At 35.0% G+C, this 17,170-nt stretch overlaps 4 protein-coding genes across 9 annotated transcripts in view; 3 read left to right on the forward strand and 1 right to left on the reverse strand.

The window, feature by feature from the left end:
• Positions 1–4,375, forward strand: part of Cad99C (cadherin 99C) — a 113,875-nt gene extending 109,500 nt beyond the window's left edge. The window contains exons 18-19 of one of the 3 annotated variants that reach the window (XM_034322970.2): positions 809–1,038; positions 1,343–4,375. In XM_034322970.2, coding sequence (XP_034178861.2) covers positions 809–1,038; positions 1,343–1,662 — 550 coding nt within the window. In that variant the 3' untranslated portion in view covers positions 1,663–4,375. The remainder of the gene's footprint in view (positions 1–808; positions 1,039–1,342) is intronic. The other 2 variants (XM_034322966.2, XM_034322967.2) reach the window with 2 other exon arrangements.
• Positions 4,376–4,876: 501 nt separating this feature from the next.
• On the forward strand, positions 4,877–12,962 carry LOC117603637 (CD151 antigen). Of its 3 annotated transcripts, none has more exons than XM_034322974.2 (9): positions 4,877–6,353; positions 7,430–7,512; positions 8,634–8,846; positions 8,927–9,112; positions 10,121–10,243; positions 10,758–10,811; positions 10,880–10,972; positions 11,659–11,742; positions 11,804–12,962. In XM_034322974.2, the coding sequence occupies exons 2-9, from the start codon at positions 7,465–7,467 to the stop codon at positions 11,864–11,866; spliced, it is 864 nt and encodes a 287-aa protein (XP_034178865.1). In that variant the 5' UTR covers positions 4,877–6,353; positions 7,430–7,464; the 3' UTR covers positions 11,867–12,962. The 3 variants fall into 3 exon arrangements, with proteins under 3 accessions (XP_034178865.1, XP_034178867.1, XP_034178866.1); XM_034322976.2 differs by having other exon boundaries at positions 4,877–6,260; XM_034322975.2 differs by having other exon boundaries at positions 4,878–6,268.
• Positions 12,963–13,636: 674 nt separating this feature from the next.
• LOC117603636 (carbonic anhydrase 1) lies at positions 13,637–15,086 on the reverse strand. 2 transcript variants are annotated; one of them, XM_034322973.2, is made up of 5 exons: positions 14,934–15,086; positions 14,559–14,825; positions 14,215–14,363; positions 13,854–14,078; positions 13,637–13,773 (listed from the first exon to the last, which is right to left on the reverse strand). In XM_034322973.2, exons 1-5 carry the CDS (start codon positions 14,989–14,991, stop codon positions 13,672–13,674), a joined length of 801 nt encoding a protein of 266 aa, XP_034178864.2. In that variant the 5' UTR covers positions 14,992–15,086; the 3' UTR covers positions 13,637–13,671. The 2 variants fall into 2 exon arrangements, with proteins under 2 accessions (XP_034178864.2, XP_034178862.2); XM_034322971.2 differs by having other exon boundaries at positions 14,215–14,471.
• Positions 15,087–15,535: 449 nt separating this feature from the next.
• Positions 15,536–17,166, forward strand: LOC117603638 (carbonic anhydrase 2-like). Its single transcript, XM_034322977.2, has 7 exons — positions 15,536–15,711; positions 15,780–15,953; positions 16,056–16,200; positions 16,260–16,365; positions 16,424–16,526; positions 16,708–16,844; positions 16,909–17,166. Exons 1-7 carry the CDS (start codon positions 15,687–15,689, stop codon positions 17,026–17,028), a joined length of 810 nt encoding a protein of 269 aa, XP_034178868.2. The 5' UTR covers positions 15,536–15,686; the 3' UTR covers positions 17,029–17,166.
• Positions 17,167–17,170: the final 4 nt, after the last annotated feature.

Genomic DNA, 17,170 nt, shown 5'->3' on the forward strand with positions numbered 1-17,170 from the left:
AGTTCAAGTCAAATTATTTAAACGAGATCCTTAAATAAACCTTGTGCTGGGCTAAGTTTTTGTTAGTGAAATTTGGAAAATCAAATGAAAATTATAGCAACATTTATTCCCTGTTCAAGAGACAGAAGTATCTTCTTCATTGCCTTACTTTATTTTTTTCCTTATTTCGACTGTCACAAAAGTAATATGAGTAATAATAGTAATATGGTGAAGGTTTATGTTTCAAACGATTAACGTAACTTTGGTCTAATTAGCTGGGTAATTATTCATTTTAACAGTTTTAACCTTCATGGAGGACCATGGAGAGAGCCCGAATTTTAATTTAATTTTACTAGGTATACCTAAACTTTTCAACAACAAATCATAAAAATAGTAATTTTATGAATCACTAAGGGTCTTCTTTACCCTACATAGTTACCCAAAATTGAATCACTCGACTTATAAATAATGCATTTTCTACGTCAAAGGAGGAGCGAATAATTCGGACGATTCTCTTACGACGCTCAGCTTTCGGTTATAATTATTGTGCCAACAACGTTGTTACCGTTAATATCGTGTGAAAGAAGTGTTTTCCAGTGTTACGCATGAATATTCATCGGTCGGACGGGTCGGCCCGCGTCGCATGCAAATTCATCGTTCCCTTTATTACCTCCATTAGAATTAATTACACTTTCCGGCGTGGATGCCTCCTAAAACATTTAACAGAGCGATACGTCAGAGGCGGAACCGTTCGCTTCGTTTCTTGCATGACTTTGCAGTCGACGGCGCATACTCTAGAGGGGAACTTTTGTTTCTGTCGTTTGCATAGATACAAGGCGTACAAAGAACGAATGCAACGTATGTACGTGGTACCACGTTACGATCCTGTCTACGTGGAACCAAATTTGAAGGAATACGAGACACAGGTGCTTCAAATGAGCGTCCCTGTCGATGACAACGACAGCTATAACGATCTCCAGCTAGATTTCAGCAATAAGAATCACGCGTTCAGTCTGGACAATGTTAGCTACATTACCAAAGAAAATGGGGAGAGTACAGGTAATTGAGATTATTTTTATCTTTACGAGGGTGTTACGACAGAAACGGGGACACGTTATCTCGTTGACTATTGAAGCAGAAATGACCATGTAGGTGGTATGACGTGGAGTTGAAAATTTCGTTATCAGTCCCAGGTGATCCCTTCAGAATTGGAGTGATTTTTCATCTCCTCATCCCCAGGCAACATTAAAATTTATAACACGGAAGGACATCTCCTCTATGTTCGCAAACTTTCATCATTTTCTGAACTTCCGGATTCAGGTTCTCCCAATATTGGTTTCTCTATAAGTTTGTCATCCCCCAGGTCAACAAAGTCCCGTAAGTTCGGAAGCGGCAACCACCGCTCGTGCTTCCAGCATAGCTGGAACCCATGGAGACGCAAACATCCACTCGTTGCGACGATCCACCCTCGGTAGAAAGAACCACAACAACAGCAACGCGAACACGATGAACAACCACGACGCGACGCCGGTTTTGAACCCCCTCTATAATCATGGCAACGATCTGCTGAATCCTAGCCCATCGAACGACAACGTTACCTTCAGGGAGAGGAAGGATTACTCTCATCTGGGATTTACGTATTTAGGCGAACAGAGCCCTGTGGAGACTACGACGGAATTGTAAGGGAAGTTACGAAACCGCTGTCGACGTTTCATGCTCAATCCGAAACTTTCCGCGAATTTCGACGCAGCTGATTTGCTGCGCGTTAACGAGGACTCAACTGTGACTGATGATGTAATTTGGTGGATGGAATTGAGTATGTCGAGATGGTATGGGAATCGTGGAATTGGAGGAGGCTGTTCATCGATTGACGTCATTGATGGTCATTGAGAAGGACATAGACAGGTATTCGAAAGTATTTGAATAGCAATATGTTTGTGTGCATGGTAGATATTTTGTTGAAACGTTATTAAAAAGTAAATACAGTAATACTATATTTATTTAATTTGTACAGAATTTGGGATTTTGGTATTCACGAAAATGTAAATACTTTTTATTATGTTGACTCAAATTGATTTTAATGTCAATAATCAATTTTTTTTGTTATTTTTTTTAAATTTGTTATAAGAGTTGTAATCTATCTATTTTAATTAGAAACATACTGCGGTTTGAGTACTTTCATGTGCCTTTTGAGATTATTTTTTCACGAACAGAAGAGTTATCCAAATGGCACCTGCTGAGGAACATTTGACTGATGATTTCTGTATTTTCTAATGCAATATTCAATTTATAGATTTATCTAATACTCTACGATATCATAACAAATGTACAGGGTCTTCGATCATACAGAGCTGGTAGCAGTCGAGTATGAAACGTGAGTAATAATATTTTTTTTATGAAATTGAAACTGAAAATTTCAACTTTTTCATATTTTTATTATTATATATAAATTTTCGTAAAAATTTTCCATCATTTTAATAACAATATTTGCAAAAGTACCTTAAATTTTAGTACATGTTTTGAAAACACCCTTACATGGACAAATTAAAAATCTAAAAGCATAAACATCGTACCTTTCAAAATTTCGTCTATGATTAATAGTTTTCACGATAGGTATTCAACAAAATATGTATAATTCCAATATTTATTATTTTTATCCTTCAGTCTGTATGGTTGTCGGTTTAAAAAAAAGAGAGAAACTCGCGTCAAATATTTTTTTGGATTTTCTGAATTTTATCAAAAATTCATCAGAATTGGCATGTGCCAGTTGGGTAATCCCCTTGTAAAAAAGCACACCGTAAGCGCGTCGACTGAAAGCAAATGCCACTGCATTTCGGAAAAAAGGACGTAACGCTCGTTCGGCGTGACGAATCTGCAATTGAATTGTCGCAACAAATCAAATTTTTTACATCGAATCTCTGCTGTGCAATAGCTTGTGACCCATAAAAAACGATATTGCTAGATCTTATGAATTCCACGCGCTCGTGGAATACGGTAATACGTGGCTTCTGACGGTGAGTTCGCGCAAGAATTCCGAGTCACCGTACCCGTCCAATGTAGCAGTAAGAATCGACAAAACAATACAATTTATAAAATAGTATGATTCTGTGTGCCTGTGTGCATGTGTGTGTTACGTGAAATGTGAACGACCCGTGAACTTATACGTGTATATAGGATGATTCAAAAAGAGGATCTAAGAATTCAGGAACCTATAGTATTCGTCGCAAAATTAATTGAAAGGTAAGAAGTTTGATTAAAATTAATACTAAATTAAAGATACTAAATTAAAGATTAAGATTTCGTAAATATTGCTATATGAATATTTCGTCAATTTTCTTAATATAAAATGGCTACTTCCTAATTGCAACAAACAGTGATCAATTTTTAAACTTATAAAGTCTAATATATTTTCATGACATAAAAGTATTATTAAATGGCACTTATGGCATATCAATCTGAAGCTTAAGACTTCCTGAAAGTGGCTGTATAAACACTTAATTAATATTCTGAACCCTTGAAATACCATGAGTACTATAAGCACCTTGTCTTGCATGCCCTTTTTTAAACACCCTATATATACAAAAGACCCGCTTGAACCCATTGTATATTAAGACCTTTCTATTTATAACTGCGCGTTTGCTCATATTATTTTATTATTTTTTAACGAATATTCAACGAACGGTAGGCATCGTTGTGAAAATACGTGTGAAGATGTTCAATACTGATTTTTCTACGTCCTAGCGTGTCGGACGTTACTTTTCTTTCGTACTTCCTGTCGTCAGCTTCGGAAGACGACAGCTGGCAGTCGTGCCAGAAGAGACAAATGTGATTTTGCGAATTTTACTGCCTGCTGTCTTTTTGACAGCGTTGAAAAATACGTATTATTACTTTGCAGCGATTTGAATAATTGCTTTCTTTACAGAAGATCTGAATACAAGTGGAGGAACTTGTTCATTTTTGTACTTAATGCGAGACAATCTATCGTAAACTTATTGCGTCCTTTGTATGTAAGGAATCTTGTTAAATTGTTTATTAAGGTGCGTTACACGAAGAACAATGCGATGTAGGAGAAATTTGAACGAGAAAATTGCGAGACTTAATCGATTAAATCTCTAGTCGTGTGGCGTGCAACTGAGATATTCTACGACAAATTCGATTGAGGAGCAATGTCGGAAGTTATTGATTACGTGCATCGCCAATTTGTTGACTAGAGCGTTAACATCTTTTATCCATAGTTGCGTGTTGTTTAAGACGAACGAAACACGAATGCTGTAAAAATTGTTAATACCTAATAAATCTATTATATTTACATAAAAAGGTGATCCCTTTTAGAAAATTTGAAACCACCGTTTGTCGGTGAATTCATTCATGAAATATTTAAAAAATTCAAAGAATTTTTAAGATTTAAATAGGATAATAAAAAAGGGAAAATGACAATGCAATCTCATTACTATTTAAATTCTAAAACATTTGTTATGCAGTTTCTTTACAGAAAAATTATGACTAAATGAAAAGCTAGCTGTAATTAAAATGAAATATTATTATGAATGAAAAAGAATTGAAACTCTAAAGTTGACCTAATTTTAAATCTATGCTTAAAGAGGATGTTTAAAATAGGTTTCGTTAAAAAGTAAGTAACAGAACATTACTACCTATACTATCTATAACTTATATTTTAATTAAAATAAAAATAGAATCTTCTACATCAAAAGGAAAACAATATTAATAAAATAATTCACTACATTTCTTATTTCATAATTTTATTTTACACTAACAAAATACATTTAATTCACTATTACACAAATAAAAGCAACAGAAATATCAGTAAAGTACCACTAAAATAAAAATAAATAAATGTCTTAAATATTACTTATTATTAGACTACAGATAGACGTATATGTGTACTCAAAAGCAAATATCTGACAAAGTTTTGAGATACTGTTCACACAGTTAGAAACAATACCACACAGCATTTCAAAACTACCTAGTTCAATTAAACCTAGCTAGAAGTTACAAACAACTTCATACCAACTTCTGAACGATATGCCACGAAGCCCATAAATTTCGCAAACAGTCTCGTCGTCCAATTTCGCCAAATAATCAGAAAAGAAACCATACATCATCTCCCTTAAGGAGAGACCTCCAACAGACAGGTCGAAAAATACAATTAATTTTTAATAGACAATTTATCATTTCAAAAATATCTGAAAAATTCGTGTACAGATATAAATTTCCAAAAATTGATAATACGACTTAAAAAATATCTAATCAATTCACTTCTGATTTCATCGATTTAATTAAAGAAGTGGCAACTGTTGAAAATACTAAATGGCTCTAATCAATAACCAGTAGCTATAGTTACCCAAACCTCCACACAAGACATAGAAAAACTAACTCATCATTACTTTTACAGAGAAAGAAAAGATAATGAATAGAAACCGATACATCAATGTACCAAACCAGAATTAACATTTCAACTCCGGAAACTCGTCACGAGCACGACATGCACCCAGAATCCTTCCTCGTGTATCTTGTAACCACAAAGATGTCCACACAGTAGCCGACGCAACCATGTTACGAACAACTCACGTCCAGTCCCATCGCGACTGGTTGATCCCGTTGGAGGCACACACGGTGTGATTAACACTCGAACCCGTGAACCGGTGCATAACCTGGTCAATTGGCCACTGCTGGTAGAGAGGACGTCCGTGATCGACGGGACGAAGGCTGGTCGAGTGGAGCAACTAAAACGGGAACAGGGATCGACTAGGGTAACGAGAGAGCGTCGGCGCCATGACGTCGCGACGCAGCCGCATCTGGACCATCATCCGGACACGACGTAAGGGCGGAAGGTGAGCAGAAAAGAGGGACGAGGAGAGTATGCCGCTCCCGAGGCGGATGACGCCGGAGCTGGCAGCATTTACCCTCGGCAGTATCGTCGCGATCGTACGCGCTAGTAATCCTCTCTCTGCTCCTGAATAGATGTGAGATTTGTCCTTTGAAACTAGGCGAGTCGACACGTGAAATCCGTGCATCGATCTACTCTCTGTAACCGTGCTAAACCATACCCGTCTATCGAACATTCGGCAAATTGAATCGTGTGAAAAGGGACCAAACAGTGCGAAGAACCACCTGTGAATGGATCTATAGAGGAGGATAATCAACCCCGAGGATACACCTGAGTTGTACGTTTTTCGTTACACCGTCCAAGTTTCCCGCTTACCACTCAGAGGATCAACAGGATTCTCGGCTGTTGCTGTCTGGTTAGAAGGACGATACTGGTAATATGGCAAGTAGTATACTCGAGTAGTTTCGAGTGGCTGATGGAAGCTCGTTTAAGTCGAAGCGTGCATCGTGGTGTTTGGATCGAAGCGGTAAGATTTGTTAATAATCATCGAGTGAACGTGACAATTTTTTTTGGGATGGGAGGAAATTTTTCATTTATATTTGAAATTATACGTTAAATTCGTGGAATATCCGAGTATTTTCGTAATTTATTCAGTGGTCATTTTAATGGATGTTTACACGGCGAGATCGTTCAAATTAATAATCACGTACACAATTTATTAATTAAGCTACGTACGCGGCCCTATATCATTGTCGCGCGTTATTAATGCAGGCGTACATCAACCAGGCGTTGCTCCGACAATTTCATTCTGCCCTTTGATCCCAAGTGGATCTAATGGTGTTTTAACGTAGTTAATGTATTAATTGATATTAAACAGAGAAGCCAAGGCGTCGCAAAGGTATTAATATGTCACGGGATATCTGGGTTCGCGGGCAATTCCTGAGCCCTTTGATAAGCGCACATTGTGTCCCCTTTTCGCAGTTATAATTGCATCCCAAGAGTGAAACCAGGATTTTAAAGGCTTTCTCTTTATCCAGCTTAGCCGTAACGTTCGTACGACCTAAATGAGTTAATCTGTTCTTTGTTCGACCGGAAGTTACAAAGTCCCCGGTGCTGATGATACTTTTTCATCATCCGATTGAGCCGACTTGTTATCGAAGATTGATCGATTAATTAATTCTCATTTTCTTTCGTGTCCCGAAAAGATGGCCGCGTTTAATCATACCCAGACTTTGTTCCCCCTTCAGTCACGCAGAGACAGATTTTTCATTTCCTAAGTGAATGAGAAAAATAACGCAAGCACGTATTCCTTCCATGGTTCTTCGTTTTCATATCCGCTCGGCTGTTATTGACCATTTTAATCACGGTTTCCATGAATTTTTATCGCCAACAGTGGCGTTTATATCGGGAAACTGAAACAGTATAGAGGTGAAGGATGCTGAGACAGAAATATCGAAAATGTGACTTTGCAATGTGTATCGTGGAAAGTTTTATATTAGACACCGCAAAAAGTTTGAACGATTTTTCATGGCTGATATTAAAATTAATTGAACGCCGTTGAAGTTTACGGTTTTATCAATATTCGCAACGTTATGTTCGCAGATTGATGACTATTTGATGTCTTGAAAACGATCGGCATGAAATACTTGAAAGTCGTTCTGTTCACGTTCAACTTATTAATATGGGTAAAGTATTAAATATTTTAATTGAATTTTAAACTCATTGATTTATATGGAGATTCAGTATGAAAGGAAGTTTAAAAATACACTTAGGTGTAATATAATTAATTTATGAAGAATTATAATACTTTACAGGAAAATGTAAACAAAGACTAAACGTGGAATGTCACTAATAATATACTTGTTAATATATTTATAGAAAATTCAATAATATCGAATAAATTATCAAAATCGTTTTATATTTGCAGCATAAAATATTTATTACATTTAGAGCTTTGTAAAAGTAATTTTCAGATTAATATTCCATTTGTTTAATTCCTTTCGACTGTAAAACGAAAGGACCATTGTTGGCAAAGATTTATTGGGAAAAAAGAATTAATAAAAGGTTCTTTATTAGATTAACGTTTATTGAATCGCTATGGGAAAATCGTACGAATGTTTGAAATAATAAAAAAACTGAATCCATATAGTGCAATATCGGTTGTGCCAATTCTATTTTAATTTAAAGCTCAATAATTTTGTTAAGAAGAATTTTACGTAGCTCGAAAAGAGTAATGAAATTCCTTCAAATGAAGTCAAACGAGGAAAATATTCATTTCGGGTGAACAAATTTGTATTTATTGATAAATGGAATTCCGTTATGGATTCAGAGAATTCTGTTATATAGGAAATAAAATATACAGGATCGTTCATAAGTATTCAGGCACTTGGTAATTTGAAATTAACAATATATAAAATTTAACAACCCTCGAACGGTTGATCATGGAGAGAGCCCCAATTTTAATTTAAATCTGCATTTCATATTATTTTCATTTACTAAATCTTACACGATTCCTTTAAAAATGATATATCCATTTAACTTTAGGTTAATATCCGTGTATACGTGTTTCGTAAGTTTGGGTTTCGATTGACCCAGACTCCGTTGTTCAAGGATTAACACTATCCCCAGCAGGGAAGATTTTCCTTCAGTATACGTCCCACTTCCTGAAGTCTCAAACATTCTTAAGGGTGGCAAATTGGCAAGGAGGATCCTCCAGTGAAATATATTCAAAATTGAAAAAGTGTCTGGATACTTGTGCACGACCCACTTCGAATAACGAGCTGTACAAAAGCTATCTGTTGAATAGTTGGCCGGATGTACAGTACTGGTGATAGGGGCATGGCTGTTGCTGGAGCCAAGCAAAGAACACCTACTAAACCTTTTCGTAGCTGACACCACAGCGAACGGTACTATTAATCTAATAGCGTACACTTTGCTCAGTCTTGGTTTCACGGTACTCACGGTCGGTTTCTTCGGATGTCGTGCTGCTCTGCACGGAAATCAATGCATCCTGGGTACCGTAAGTTGTCGATACATTTTCACAACGATCGCTATAACAAGCACACGGTCAAGGTCTACCATGTATTTTTATCTGTGCAGTATATGAGTATGTTAGTGGTGCTGATCATCATCGAACTGGTAACCGCGATTGTCAGCGGGCTGATAACGTTTCGAACACTATCCGGATTGGAGAAGCGTCTGACCGACAAATTAGCCAATGACTATGGCCACGAGCCGACCAGTGACATCCCTTTCAGTCATAGTCTCGACTTCGCGCAATATAAGGTATAACTGACCCACCATAATAGTGATCGATTATTTATTCCTGACGAGCCTGTTTATCACGGGCTAATAATACTTTCATGTGCTTGACCACGTTGTTTCGTGTTAAAGTTCCGTGGAGAAATGAGCATTAACGGGTTGACTGTCATGGGGGTGGTCGGTGATCGACACCATAAACTTTATATATTTTAATATTTCAACAGAATAGAAAGGGGTGGTATTTTTAGAAACTTTTACTATTTTTATGGACATACAAATTTTACAGGGGTAGTCAATGCTTTAACCCTTTCGCTGCGAATTAGGATACACATAGGTATTGTAAGACAAACTGATATAATTAAATCTAATTTAATTTTGTACTTCATATTATTTTCATTTTCTAAATTTTACACTGTCCCTTGAAAAATTATTCTTCGAATACATGAAACTTTTTTGTTTAAAAGTGATACATTTAACTTTAGATTAATGTCCTTGTATTAGTTTGTAAATGTGGGTCGCGATTGACCCAAGCTGTTCAAGGGTTAAATAATGAAATATAAATATTCTTTCGTAGCCCGAATACTTTTTGTTCCGAATAGAATTATAGATCATTATTATATTATATTTTCTACTTTTTTTAGCAAACGGGTCAGTCATTATTGGGGTCGATAAATGTATACGTTACCCTGCCTCAATTGAGATATAAAATATATATAATCTAACACAGATAATTGCCAATTAAAAATAATATACATTAAATATTTCGTCGAATTTTATTTCATATCAAGATTGCATCGAAATTAGAGTATGTCAATTAGATAATGACCCTCGTTAATATAGAGTTATCGCGGTGAAAGGGTTAAATTTAGAGCACAGATCTGCGCGATCGTTCCCATAATGAGTGACGACAGATCGAAAACCATACAATGGGAATTTTCCGTCTCGCACGAATGACGCCTAATGTCAGGAACGTGGAACTGTCCGTCCATGTATTGTGATGGTCCGAAGAGCATACAAGTGATTCCATTGTAGTTTAATTGCTGTGGAATACACGGATACGAGGACTATAATGGCACGGCCTGGTGGAGAGACGCGCAAATTTCGGGAAACAGAAGGCAGGTCCCTCTCACGTGCTGCGTATTAAAAAATACCGAGGTATACTTCACAAAAGTCTATTATTACATTAAAATTTTTAGGACATTCTTTTTTAAACCTTCATAAAAGAACAATTAACATATTTTTACAATTTCATAGCACTGTTTTTACGTTTAACCATCCGTACACCTGACGATCATTGCACGGATTGTATATAACTGCATGAACTATGAAATGTTTGAGGGGTAGTTTTTTTGGAGGGATTTTTCAGTGTTTTTTAATTCAGTAAAAAAAATTTTACCTAGAGAAGAATTCATGGAAGTGGAACGAGCACTTAATATAATGAACGACTGGTTTTACATAACGGTTTAAAAATTCGGAGGGCCGTGAAAAATGGAATGAAAATAAACTACTGACGTTCCAATTCTAGAGAAAACTTTAATGGATTTTTCGAAATTGAAATTCTGCACGGTGTATTTATTTTGAAAAGGAACTTTTGAAAACATATAATATTATGATTTGACATCTACTATTGCTGTGTTAAATAAAACTCAATAAATTAACATTTTTACAGATGAAAAATACAGGAAGTCCAATGAGCGTCGTTTCAAGGGTGTTTCATAAACATGTAAGTAGTTTGAGAAATTTTCAATTTTGTCGCAGATGTACTAAATAAATTTGAATTTTTCACTGAAGACTGAGAAACCGTGGTTAAATCCAAAACCAAAGGACGAATCGGCGTGTCAAGTGGAAGATGAAGAGGGTCACGACGGATATCGACATAAAGAGGTAGATTTTCATTCCTTTATTGAAATATTTCAGAAAGAAGATGAACATTTAATTAGGCAAAGAATCACAGTCAGAAAATTGTGTCTAACGTGTCATTTACACATATTACAACCAACTTCACAATTATTCACAAATTATTACTTAGTCAAATTTTCAATTAATAGTTACATCTATTTTTATTCTCATTTCTAAGCATCCATTTATAAATCTTTGGAATAGCTTTATAAAATCTAAGTATAATAATGAGAATTTTTATGAAGGGTGAAATACAATCAACTCGTCGGAGCGTTAAATCGGGATTTGAACTCGAATGCTCCACTTTGCAAGACGACTTGTTTTAACTAATTAAGTTATTCAGATCGAATCGCTTTATCTTGAGTTTGATATTCAGAACTAGTTCCATTTGTATACTCGCGATCAAATCAGATTCCCTAGGGAAAATAGGAATACAGAGAAAGCAGAAATTGTCAAAATCCTAATTTTGACAATATTAATATTAAAAGTAACATCTAAACTTTTCTATAATCATTTTAATTATTTTGATTATCAGCACTGCAAATAAATTAAATTATTTATTTTTCAAAAGTTTTTCTAATTATTTTTCATATCCTTAGCGCGATATTGAAATATATTCCAAAAATCGTTGCGTTTCTTAATATTAACATTTCTTTTTGAATTATTTTCAGGGTTGCCTTGCCAAAGTCACCAACTGGCTGCAGTACGAGAGTTTCACTCTGGTATTTCTCGGGATGGCGATAGCGGGTATACAGGTACTCTATTCCAAGAAAAATCTCAAATATCCTCGTACCTGACGATACACGTATGTTCCAGACATTCGGTATAATAACTTCAGCGTTCCTTTGCCGAACGATAAGGGACATGCAAGCGGATTGAAACCTTTTCAGTGCAAAAGGCACAGAGAGAAAAGAAGGATCGAACTCAGGTTCCCGTTGGACTTGCAAGGATATCAGACAAGTTATTTTCATGTTTCATCCGTTACACTTCTGACGATTTTGCAAAATGGAAACATTCGATCAAAGGGAACAACGATACACGTGATAATAACAGGACATTTTCAATAAGAGTTCAAAGTATTCTCGGATTCTTGAAGGCGTTTTAATTTGAATAACGGGTCTATTTGGTTCCATCGACAAAGATTTATTCGACCATTTTTACAACAATGCTATTTTTACTACTTTTCATACTTCACACAACTCTGTATTCGATTTTGAGTAGGTATAGTCGTTGCAGAAATATACTGTGAACGTAAATCTCATCTATCTGTAATATTGCTGATATTTATTAACAAACTTTTCATTATTTATTTTAAATTTATTTAGTTTATGGCATTTATTGATTCCTAATCAAGAGAAAAATGATCAACAACCGAAATATTTCTTTATTTCTCCACACATTCAATAATATTAACAATATTGGGTTCCTTTCGCGACCATACTGTATTTCTACCAGGGCTATACTTCGTTGAATTTTCCATCACAATTTTTTATTTTTATAGTTTATTCAAATGTAAATATTGTGGAAGAAATCTTTGTCGATAAAATGAAAGGGACCCCATGAAATGTATTGTAAAATAGAAAGCTGTGCTTGCTCGATACCTTCCAAGCAATTCCCGTCCCTTGCGTGTGGTTTCATCGTAGATCAACGTATCTACTATTCTGTACATAAGGCGTTTCACCCTCTCCGTGGTCGCTCCAGGTTTTAAAGGGCGAAATTGTACATTTTTTTAATTGCCACACGTGTAAATAAAGCGCGACGATTATCGAAACACGGGATGGATGACCGATGCGATCGGGGTATAATCGAGAGAGAAATATACGGTTCTTATTTTTCCTGGAGCAGGCTTAACACGCGACGTGATATGATTTTTCACACGACACACCGTGATTTATATACATTGGCAGGAGCATATGTTCGAAACGATTTTGTGATTTTTTACTACGAGAACAAAATAAAAAGGAAAAAACAAAAAGTAACACCATTTGAAGAGTGAATGTACGTATTATCGGTGTATGTATATTTGTGTGTGGTAGAAGATTCATAGCCGCGTATCAGCCGCTTGTGACAAATGGATGCATATTCTAGATACAAAAAATGAAACAAATGAAACAAAAAGAGAAACGTATGCTATGACATAGTACCCGTAACGTCAATCAGAATGCGTTCTTTTTTCCTCTTGCGTGCGTTGATGGATATTTTTGAAGGAAAACGATTGATTACAAATTGTGCCAAATAGATTGTACCCTGCGACAAGGGAGTTTGTTATATCTTTATTTTCGAACGAACTTTGTTGAATAACGTTTGATGCATTCGTAAAGTGTCGTAGGAAAACAATAAAACTATTACTCTCTGTATATAAAATTTATTTCACAATCGTTTCACTAATTTTACACTTATACAGTTTGAACAAAGTTCCAATCGCAGTGTTAATGTCTACTAATAGCTATTAATTCATATTAATAACTATTAATTTTCATTTATAAATTTTACAATTCTAATGTACTTTTGTAAAGAAAAGAATAATATTCATTATTGGAAATTTATAAATTTGTAAGATTGATCAGGGCAAGCACATAATTTTTTTAATTAATTTTATTAAAAAATCATTTCGTATATACACATCTACAAAAATTATACAAACACGTAAGATAAAAAGACTCACAATATACAAACAACTTATGTTAGGCATGGAAATAAACGTCACGTTCATTAATTAATTGAACGGGCCTGCAATTTGATAGAATAGGGCCATTTGATGAACAGACCTTCCGAAATTGTGCAACCTATATTAAAATTAAATGTCAATAAATTTGATAAAAATCTAGATAAGAATATTTTATAAATCAGGGATGTGTGATTATACTTGAGATGAAGATATAGCAATGGGTTCAGATTGAACGATCCATGTGACGATTTCACTGCAGGGTGGTTGAGTAAGGGAACCATTGTAAGTGTAATAATTATTTTCAGGAAGTGGACAGATCCAAGTTAAAGGAAAGGGTGGTATGTGTAACCTCGATCCTGGTTCAACTATTTGCCATAAGTTTGTCACCAGATGGTCCAAGTATGGATTATCTGCATTTGTAATCTGTAAATACATTAAAATGTTATATAATCAATATTAATAACCATTAGTTAATAAAAATTCACTGTTAGTTGAATCGGCCCTGGTTTCGAAGACAATTTTCGATAGTACAATTTGAATACTGTTTGTTAAATTTCACCTGAAAAAGAAATGATACAATGAGCAGAGCATCGCTCATCTTTGCAGCAATTGCATCCATCAATGAATTGAACCCTCGTTTTATGTGCCACACTTGTAGTTCCATGGGGTACCGAACATAATCTAAAGTGTGCTCACTGCCTTCGTTGTCTGATCGTCCCCAATGAAATACCATCGAACAGAGATCATAAATACTAGTTAATGATCCCCCATGGACGTATGGTTGAGTCAGGCTACCCCACATGGTGTTTACTATCACTGAGGATTAAATAATTAAACAGCAGGAAGTTACATTTTAAATTTGTAACATATTTAAATATTAAAATATTGTATCCTAAATTGCACCATTATTTCCATTGTTCATTATAGATATCGACAATGGTGCCTTATTGTAGCCATTCCAACGAAGAGGTTCCGATGGTTGCACAACGACGACCGATCGTGTTGTAATGTTGATTGGAGACTGATTAAAGCCCGTGCTGTCGGGGTACAACACTTTCCACATGTGTGGCCCATTTCGATCAGTGTAATCGAACGTGAACGAAGGGAAACACTCATTCTCCACCCAGGGAAACAATTGAGTCCAATCAAGAACTTCGGTTAGCAGGAGAACTTGAACGATGCAGTTCACGGAACGGAATAATGTAATAAAATAGACAATGATCAGACATATTGATCCTCGAAACTTTGTATCAATCTCATTTGATTTGATTTACTCACAGATTAAAAGGATGCTACTGCATAAAATCATAAACTCTGATACTGAAATGTTAATCATCTTGCAATCAACTTGAGAATATACGTTTTACGACTTATGCACGAATACAAGAATTTTACTTGTAAATTTTAAGAATCTTTCGAAATAACCTCCTGTTTGATCAGAGTAACAGGAGACGTGTGTTCGTCTAACTTCAAGTGAAAAGATTTGGTTGAAAGAATTTTACAATTAGTACAGTATCGAGCACAGTAGGCTTTCCTAACAAAAATTGAGTTAGAGGGGAAGTAGACATTTTTAAAACTTTAATTTTCACTATATGTATTAAATGTGACTTAGAAAAAAAGGTAATCTAATTTGATACATCATCTGTATCTCTGCTACATTTAAACCCCTTCATTCCTTACATCCATGCATCCCTTATACTCTTGTAATTGCAAATCAAAAAATTGCACTTCTAAAGTTCGTAACAATGTTGCAAATATTGTATTGTATTGGATGTAAGTAAATGATGGAGGGATGTAAAGGATAGAGAAAAGGATCAAGGGATGAAGAATTATTGAGAATCAATCAATATAGGAGATGTAAGAACTTATGAAAAATTTGGCATAGTTGTTATGTAACAAACTTCACTACAAGCATCAAAATATGGAGCTAATAACATGATTAATTTATACCTAAATCATTTTACTTTATAGAATTAAAATTGTTTGCAATGCCTGACAAGAAATTTTAACAACGATCATGTTACGAGAAGAATGTTAATCATGAGAAGGAAAGCACGTTAGTAAAAATATAGAAATATTTTTTAAGTCTTCATGGCTTAATAATGATTGAATTAATATCAAAAGATTCCAAGGCTATTGGAATCCAGTCAACATCATCCTCAGGATTACCCAAATGGCGACAATCACCGATCGATTTAACCAAAATAGCCATCTGGACCAAAAAATTTCCACCATTATTGTTAACTAATTATTGGTTAAATAAGGGTACAGCTACAATGACTAATACAGGAAGAACAGGTAATTGTCAAAAACATTTTACTATATCAAAAGAGGTACATTTCTATTATATAACAAAAAATTGATCACTCATCTCTTAATTCGAAATTTATTAATTTTCAGTCACCATTGAATTTCCAAACAGAAATGAGATGCCTTATATGCGAGGTGGTCCTTTGGGCAACGACGAGTTTCAATTTATGAACGTGCAATTCCGCTGGGGTCCTGACAATTCCTATGGTTCTGAACACACCATAGATGGCATTTGGTTAGGAAACAGGGAAATTAAATAAAATTATGGAAACACTTGTAAATCTTCTGGTACAGGTATTCCATGGAGGCACAGATAATGCACTGGAACACTCGTTATGGTTCAATCGAGAAATGCTATGATAAACCAAATGGAATCGCGATACTCTCGTATCCTATGCAAGTACGAATACTTGTTACAATTAATGCAATCAATTCATATGCAACATCTATTTCAATAGGTCGTTGGATGCCCTGGAATCCCTGATAACCCTTCCCTTACACCAATTACAGACCACTTGCGGAAAATCAAGAGACCTGGGACCAACACTGAAATCCCAGCTGGTACACTATCATCTTTAATTTGTAAAACAATTAAATAATAATTAAATACTGTTATATATTTGCGTAACAAATAGATTGTAATTTTTCTCGTTATGTTTTTGTTATTTTAGAAGTCGTAACTATTTTTATTTTTTTTTATTTTTTATCAAACAGAGATTTTATATTTATTTTCCATTCTTAGGTTGTTTGCCATGGATGTTAGATGCATGTATGGGTCACGGTTATTATACTTATCCAGGTTCATTAACAACTCATCCATACCACGAATGTGTGGCTTGGATTATTACACCCATTATAACGAAAATAGCAACTCGCCAGGTGATTCTAGTTGAATATAAATATATAATATGCAATTTCTCATTATTATTTTTTTTAATTGCAGATTGATGCATTTAGAAGCCTGTATAACGGTAAATTACAGCATATATTGCAGAATTGCCGGCAGCAGCAACCTCTTCGTAGAAGAATAATCTATTTTGCTACTGACAAAGCTGTAGCATGAAGACATGACTATTGTTGTATATAATAAAATTTGTAATAACTTGTATTGAAATGAATTTAATTTATAAAAAATACAAATGATTTAATTAATCATTGATAGGTCTTACAAATATAGTTTAAAACTGCCCAAAGCTATTTATTTG

The sequence above is a fragment of the Osmia lignaria genome, chromosome 11 (genome assembly GCF_051020975.1).
Source record: "Osmia lignaria lignaria isolate PbOS001 chromosome 11, iyOsmLign1, whole genome shotgun sequence".
Lineage (NCBI taxonomy): Eukaryota > Metazoa > Arthropoda > Insecta > Hymenoptera > Megachilidae > Osmia > Osmia lignaria.

What these genes read in the sequence shown, in the direction of transcription:
- LOC117603636 (XM_034322971.2), bottom strand. Translation starts at nt 14,991, where the DNA reads ATGATTAACATTTCAGTATCAGAGTTTATGATTTTATGCAGTAGCATC. An exon ending in CAGTAGCATCCTTTTAATCT is followed by an intron (nt 14,826 to 14,933) that starts GTGAGTAAATCA and finishes GCATCGTTCAAG; the next exon opens with TTCTCCTGCTAACCGAAGTT. An exon ending in TTGTATCATTTCTTTTTCAG is followed by an intron (nt 14,079 to 14,214) that starts GTGAAATTTAAC and finishes ATGTATTTACAG; the next exon opens with ATTACAAATGCAGATAATCC.
- LOC117603638 (XM_034322977.2), top strand. Translation starts at nt 15,687, where the DNA reads ATGTTAATCATGAGAAGGAAAGCAC. An exon ending in CACACCATAGATGGCATTTG is followed by an intron (nt 16,201 to 16,259) that starts GTTAGGAAACAG and finishes CTTCTGGTACAG; the next exon opens with GTATTCCATGGAGGCACAGA. An exon ending in CAACACTGAAATCCCAGCTG is followed by an intron (nt 16,527 to 16,707) that starts GTACACTATCAT and finishes TTCCATTCTTAG; the next exon opens with GTTGTTTGCCATGGATGTTA.
- LOC117603637 (XM_034322974.2), top strand. Translation starts at nt 7,465, where the DNA reads ATGAAATACTTGAAAGTCGTTCTGTTCACGTTCAACTTATTAATATGG. An exon ending in CGTTCAACTTATTAATATGG is followed by an intron (nt 7,513 to 8,633) that starts GTAAAGTATTAA and finishes TCTGTTGAATAG; the next exon opens with TTGGCCGGATGTACAGTACT. An exon ending in ATCAATGCATCCTGGGTACC is followed by an intron (nt 8,847 to 8,926) that starts GTAAGTTGTCGA and finishes TTATCTGTGCAG; the next exon opens with TATATGAGTATGTTAGTGGT.